The sequence below is a fragment of the Protobothrops mucrosquamatus genome, unplaced genomic scaffold (genome assembly GCF_001527695.2).
Source record: "Protobothrops mucrosquamatus isolate PMUCROS unplaced genomic scaffold, P.Mucros_1.0 scaffold508, whole genome shotgun sequence".
NCBI lineage: Eukaryota > Metazoa > Chordata > Lepidosauria > Squamata > Viperidae > Protobothrops > Protobothrops mucrosquamatus.
Genome location: NW_015386823.1, coordinates 355,227 through 362,975, shown reverse-complemented (window position 1 = coordinate 362,975; position 7,749 = coordinate 355,227). Strand labels below are relative to the sequence as shown.

Sequence of the window (7,749 nt, the reverse complement as noted above, 5' to 3'; positions counted from 1 at the left end):
GTGACCTGAGAATCTAATCAGTCTAGGGGCACAAATGGCAGCTACAAAAAAGAGAAAAACAGAAAATGGTTGGTGCATTAATTAATGCTAAAAAGCATTAATTAAAACAACCATGGCTAAAGTATGAAATATTAAAGGATGAACCATATTATTTAAGATGAACAATTTGTAATGAATTAATTTGCATGCAATTAAAAAACATATCACGGTATCATTTACTTACTTCCCATTCCAGTACTTCAGGTTTTGAATAGAAAGTATTTTTACAATAATTGCATTTCAACTGAATATCGCTTGGAGCCACAAACTGGCCATTGGTTGAAGATGGTACATTAAGAGTCTGAAAAAAAAAGGTTTAAGATACACAATTCATTCCAGGACAACAACATAGTAATCTATTTAAGAATTAGTGCCTAATATTCATTAGTTTCTTTGCACATTTAATTTCATTACTCTAAAAAGGATAATCCACTGAATTTCTAAGCTTATTCTATTATTAATGCATCAATGCATCAATGCATATATAACTTAAGACCATATAAGGTAGACCACAGATCCCTACCACAAATGAGCCACAAATTCAAATTTTAAACAGTGAGAGTCAGAGGAATGATAGAGGCAAAGATAAACATGAACAAATATTAATGTAAGACCAAAGGAAAAACAATGCATATAAGAAGAAGCTGAGGAAAATAAAAGTATTTGTCTGAGAGAGCAGAATAAATTAGCATAGGGGAAGCTAGAAGAGCAACTGTTGCCAAGAGAATGTGGGTTATATATGAAAGAAGATGAGCTGGGAATTAGGCTATGGTGAAATATGAAATACAGAGAACAATTCTTCAATATGTAACCTATATTTCACCTGATTCTTTCCTTTCAAACTATATTAATTCCTCATAAATTTTGGTATCGTATAAATGAACACACACACATTTGCCAAAACTATATTTTATTTTTTACTTTAAACATGACTGATCACTTATTATTAACATAAGTTATTCACATACTAATATTATAGTGTGGGCTTAATCATTCATGTCCAGATACACAGAACTGTATATAGGTGGACAAAAATGCCAAATCCCCAGTCTAAACATCTGACTGACTGTGCAATGAACAATAATAATGATAATAAAAGACTCAAAAGAGTTGATAAGAATGACAAATCCAGTCTAAACATCTGGACTTTTGCTGACTGTGAAAAAAACTAATAATAATTTTAGATGCATAGTATGTTTAATATATATGAAAAGTTTATCCCAAGATATGGGAAATGAACAAATTGAGATTTTGTTTAAAAAATAAGAAATCAGAACTTAATAAACAAAAGGACCCACCAAATCCTCCACTGCTCATTTGCCAAAGCCAACTTTGTATGACTCAGACTGATTGCATCCATTAGTTTTTATATAGTCAGCATTTTTAAAATCTTGGGAAAAGTGGGAAAAAAGGACAAGCAACAGCACAGTGGATAGACTCAACTAGAACAGTGATGGGAGAACCACTGGAAAATCAGAAGGTCCAGGATGACCTGGAGAAAATCTATACAATATATACAATCACTAAGAATTCATACCAATTTGATGACACCAATTCATCATTCAATACACACTTAAAATCATCAGCATATGTGCTTGTGTTTCATATATATTTTAATAATCCAATTTCTTATTAGTTGGTCTATGTAAAGTGAAAGTGAGTAGTGACAGAATGAAAAACAGTAAAAGTATCTTTGGAACCATCAAATTATGTATCTTACACAGGGAATCTTAGTGTATCTTACACAGGGAATAGTTTTCTTAAGTTTTTCAAAAGCACCAGCATTTGTAATTCAATTCAATTCAATCCAATCACTCACTCCTCACTCACTCATTCTCCTTGTTTGCTGCCCAAACCAAAAGACTCTAGGCAGCTAATAATCTCAAATACAAAATGATTTGTAATCTCCAAAACATATATAAAAATAAAATGAGCAAAACAGATAAAAACAAAAGAAATATAAACACCAAGCACCTCAAAACTTTCAATTACAACACACCTTTTTCTGTATTGGACAAACAGATAGCTTTAAAAAAAACCTGAAAGCTTAAGAGGGAGAAAACTGATTAAATTTTTGCATGGAGTGAGTTAAAAGAATGTGGGTAACTGCAGAAAGCACCTCTTCTGGGGTCCTATTAGGTGACAATTTCATAGTGACAGGACCTGGAGGAAGCTGACCACATTTGATCTGATTAGGTTGGATAAATAAATACAGAAGATATTACCTCAGATAACCAAGTCTGGAACAATATAAGACCATAGAGATTATAACCAGCATCTAGAAATGCACACAGGTTGCAAACAATGCTTCAAAAATTGGGAGATATTCAAATCTATCAGAGAACAATCATCTTTGTCCAAGCTACTGATTTTTGTACCAATTGTAGTTTCCTAATACACTAGTTTCCTAATGTTATACTAGTCCAAGCAGGGGGTGACTAGGACATGAGTGACTGGTCCAGAAATGATTGCAATAAGTGCACAAGATATAACTGTGCAAGAGCCCTCCTAGCCATAGTCACCTACTTTTCAGACAGAAGCTGTGAGCCTATAAGAACTCCCAAATTGCAGACTATCTCTGATTGATGGAATACAACTCTGTTCAGAGTCAGGGATAAAATTTCCCTGGAATCATTACGCCCACATTCCCAAGACCTCTGTCTTGGAAGGATTCAGTCAGTATCTGTTCCTTCCCATCCAGATCTTTCAAACATTATATAAGCATTTCTATCTCATCACCTGTTCAGACCGAACATGAGATATATATACCTGGCTATCATTAATATATTGATGATAGCAAATATCCATCTTACTTTTACCATCTTACTTTTACCTGTGCATTTTCAATCTGCAATGAGTAGGAATCTTTCACTGAAAAAATTGTCTGCCTTTCCATCACATAAAATTAAGTATTACAGGCCACTTGCATCAAATGAGAGCTACAGGTAGTCCTTGACTTATAACCATTCAATTCAAAGTTGCAAACTGGAAAAAATATCCTACAACTGGTCCTCACACTTATGAACATTACAATGTCCCTGTGGTCATGGGACTAAAATTTGGGCACTTGGCATGCATTTACAATGGTTGCAGTACCCCAGGGTCACTATTTGTGACATTCCCAGAGGGGTTCCAACAAAGACAATGGGGGAAGCCAGATATGCTTAACTGCGGCAAAAAAAGGTAAATATTTACCTCTTACTGAAAAACCACATTGCTTAGTGACAGAAGTGTGGGGTCCACTTGTGGTTGTAGTCGAGGTCTATCTATATTTCTCCATATTTGCATTTGAAATATTATCCCATAAAATACTTTATATGCAGTCATTTGTAACCACAATATCCAGTTTCTATGATAATCAAAATAGTCAATAAGGGTGTTACAAAAAAGCTAGAATTATGTCAATTCCAGTATAACACTGGGAACATAAGAAATTAATCTACCTTAGATCACTAGAAATAGAAGGAAATTTAGGCTAGAAATATACAAATAAAAATAAGTCAGAAATTAGCTGAAATGACACTTAAGTAAGCTGACAAAAGATTAAAAATTAAGGGTACTACTGTTTAATGCCTTATTTTCCTCAGTTTGTACAAAGAAGCTACATATGCTTAAGATAAAACAGCATTAGTTGAAAAGGCATTATAGATTACAGGTATAAAGGTAGTGCAGGTTAAATTATTCTAGCCATTTCAAAACAAACCCATCAACGTGTACTGATATGAAGATATAGGTCTGCCAATATAATTTAATCCAAAAACCCCAAACAGCAAAAATGAGCTTGATCTAAAATTTTACTTAACAAAACTTTCATCTTAAATACTGTAAGGATGATCTATGAATAGAAGTTCAGGTTAAAGCTTGTTGCAATAAATCTAAGTCAAATCTGGAGATGAAATCAACAATCACTTTCATGGTTAACTATTAAAGCTTCCAATAAAACCAGCCAAATTTAAACAGTTTTAAAACCTACAAAAGATACCTCAATCTCTCTAATGTGTAATAGAACTTAATTTTTACTAGCTTACATCTATCACCAATCAAAACGTCAGCTCACCGTGGAATATTTCTATTCTTTCTATGTTTATATTATGTTTCCATTTCATTTATACAAAGCTATTGGCAAAATAACATCAAAATTAGATTTGCTTATATCAGATCTAGACAAAACTATCACAATGTATATATTCAAATAAAAGAATGCTTGAATTTATGCTCCTGGAAGTTGTAGATAAAACCATACCATGTACTTTTTCAATAAAAACTGGTGCAAACCTTTAAGAAGCTGCAGTTTTATCTATCCTCAAAACACATTCATTTTATCTATTGTTGAATTCATACTCTTCCCCACTTTTTTTTGTTCTTCCCCAGATTTTATTTTACAACTGAAATAGTGTATACTAATACTAGGAGAAATGCAGCATAGCAGAGTGGTTAAAATGTTGAATTAGAGGTAGGGAGACCCAAATTCTAAACTGCCACCAGCTATGGAAGATCACTAGGTGACTTTAGGTAACCTATCTACCTTGGTCATTGGTAGCTGCTGAATAAAAGATGTGGTATAAATCTAATACTGAAAGGCCTTCAGAATTCTAGTATATAAAATATTATGCAGCATAAACACATGGCAATCTTATTTCATATGTGCATGTGATCATCTTAAAATATCGGCTATTTGACAATCAACGTATTTAAAACCAATTAAGTGTTCTGTTTAGTATAATGTAATCCCTGAAAGGAATAGGATTTGTCAGTAAGCTAGACATGTTGCTATTTTAGCAGTAGAAGGAATCCAAAAATTAAAGTTTCTTTTTCACTGGTATAAGGAAAGAATTATTTTTTTACTTCTTGCCCAAACCAGAAAATCCTGTAGTAATTATAAAATAACTTGATATACGGTATTCAAGTACTCATAGGATTATTCATGTGCTAAATTATCTTTTTTTTTAAAAAAAAAAAAAAGGAAGAGAACGAAAATGTCAAACATTAGCCACATACCTCTCAGAATAAGCAGAATAGAATTCAAATAGCCTCAAGAAGAAAGCACTAACGACAGTCTTTGAATTTTGGAAATCACTTCCTTATATATATGCTATGCTGATAACAGCCAAGCTTTAACAAGGTCTTTATTGGTAAGTGATAAACACAAAGAATTTTATTTGTGAAGAGTAGCTGTTAAGTAAAAAGTGGTTTCACAATATTAGCCTCCTAAGAATACCTAACAGGACATATGCACAGAATAATACATATCCAGGGAAGAAGAGATTTAACACAACAGCTAACCTGAAATTTAGCTACACAACTGGAACTGCAAAAGTTGTACAGTATTCCATCAGGCATTGTGGCTTGATACTGAGGTAAAGAGTTTCGCTTACAAAATTGGCAAACAATTCCCAAACCTAAAAGAAAAATGTAGTATACAAAAAAATAAATGCAAATTTCCAGGTTACAAATGACAAAGCTAGCATTTATTAAAAGTACAGCAAAGGCTGAATCATTTATTCCTACACAAGCAACCTTTTCAGGAGTAAATCAAACAAAACAACTGCTAATTGTGCAGACTTTCCTAGATAGGACAATAGAAAAAACTATAATTAATGAACACGTTTTTGATGACCAAAATCATTGGGAATGGTGTATGAAACCTAGACTTTCCAATAAAATGATGTACATTTTTCACTATGTTAAATTTTATTAATTTTATATAACACACACACACGTTTTGTTTTGTAGAGTTTAAAAGAGTTTATAGAGTTTAAACTCACACTATTTATATGGTTACCTAATCTACATACCTACCTACCAGACTATCCACTTTTAGGGTTGAACACTATATGATTAATGTACAAATTAGCTGTGTATTAAAAAGTACAAATTAATTACATAAATCATGTGACTGTATTGTTTCTAGCAAAGCACACCCTTAAATATTGTACTACTGATATTTCTGGCCAATGTACAGTGACATTAAATATCACAATACTAAAATATATTCAAACCAAGAGTGGAGTTAGCATTAAAAACAGTCTGAAAAAGTGGCTGAAAACTCATGGCTGAAAACATGAGCTGAAATATTAATACTCCATGTTTTAATTATATTAATTTTTTTATTTAACTCATATGAGCCGTATTCTAATAATCTAAATAAAATGTGGACATCAATCTCCTCTCAAGAAAAAAAATCAGATAGAAGCAACAAGTGAAACACAATTTCTCTATTTTGGAAAGGTATTTTATCTGTTGATAAAGATACACCACCCCTTTCACTTACTTTGTGATTTTGCATATTTTGATTTGTGTGTGTTCATGCATGTGGTTGAGCAGTATGGCTCCATATATCCATTAGTTCCTATGCACTGTGTCATGTCAAAAAACCTGCCCTGAACTCTGCAACCAGTACAAGCGGTTAATTTGCCATATTTCTAAAAAGCAAATAAACAATACAAAAGGAATAATTATATTAATTATATCTGACTTAATCTCATTCAACAAGCAAGCAGGAATTTATGCACTGTTTCCCAATGCCACATATTTGCTAAACCTTCCATCAACATATATCTGAGTGTTATTCACATATACTTAATAAAATTGAAATATACAAGGGGGTGAGGGAGCACATCGCATTCAAATCCATGCCTGCTGCACCTCAATGCCCAAGCATGTGACACAATAGATTGGCACATATGCACGGCTAATGTAGGTTTACATTAAAGACACTTAAGTTTGTATGGGTATTTTGGTATCTCCCTTTCATGAATAACTGTGCATTACTCTATAACTGAGTTCTTAACAATGGGGTGCAGTGGGCAGCCTTGAAATGAACTATCTGTTTAGATGTTGAGGAAGGGGGGGAAAGCATTGTAATGTGTGAAAAAAAAATAAAGCTTTACAGGATCAGCCATAAAGTCCAAGTTACATATGAAAGCATGAAATTAACTTGTGTAATAGCATTTTGAAACTGAATGCTAAATGGTATCTAGAAATTTAACTCTGAATGCTTATTTTCTTACCTCAAAGAAAGAAGACATCCAGATTTGCTTTTCTCAGCTAGAGAAACTCCAACACCAGCTATGGTTGCAACCAAATGGTAACTCCTTTCAGCTTCAGTTTTGTTACTTGAAGAATATATCACTAAGTCTCTTATTTTAGTTTATTCAATATTGCTCAACAAAAACTGTTAAGCGCCTTGACAAAAAGCTCTGGACGCTGCTTAAACAACTTCATGAAGAAACGAAAACCACTCAGAAAAAGAAGATGGTTGGATAATATTAAAATTACTTGATTAGAAGGGTAAGTTCCTCCCCTCTCTAAAGTATTTTACTTGTAAATGGTGGGGGGTTTCTTTATATATGCTGCTGAAAATAAATAAATGCAGGGAAATACAGATGGCTGCAGATGGAGTTGTTACAAAGTGTGGATGCTTTTGAAGTACAGATTCTGCTTGAAGATAAGCAGTTACTTATGAAGTGCTAAATGTCTGATGAATTCAACTTTTTTTTCTGTTTAGTTGACTTTCTCCACCCCACCACTTTCTTTATCTCCTATCATATTTTTCCTTTTTTGCTATTTCTCCTTGAACAAAGGCAGGAAATGTTTACATGTCTATATGCAGGGAGTGGTGACTCTCTTTAAATACAAAAGAAATTGATAAGGAATGGCACATGGAATCAATTAATTTTATAAATTTGGATGCATTTTATATGCAGTTTA

The 7,749-nt window shown here is 32.9% G+C and overlaps 1 protein-coding gene across 3 annotated transcripts in view; it reads right to left on the bottom strand.

Moving 5' to 3' along the window:
• Positions 1 to 204: 204 nt before the first annotated feature.
• The window catches only part of LOC107288237 (zinc finger MYM-type protein 2), a 48,086-nt gene continuing 40,541 nt past the window's right edge, over positions 205 to 7,749 (bottom strand). For all 3 annotated transcript variants that reach the window (XM_015816831.1, XM_015816833.1, XM_015816832.1), the window contains 3 exons: positions 6,311 to 6,461; positions 5,323 to 5,438; positions 205 to 340 (listed from right to left, as the gene is read on the bottom strand). In XM_015816831.1, coding sequence (XP_015672317.1) covers positions 212 to 340; positions 5,323 to 5,438; positions 6,311 to 6,461 — 396 coding nt within the window. In that variant the 3' untranslated portion in view covers positions 205 to 211. The remainder of the gene's footprint in view (positions 341 to 5,322; positions 5,439 to 6,310; positions 6,462 to 7,749) is intronic.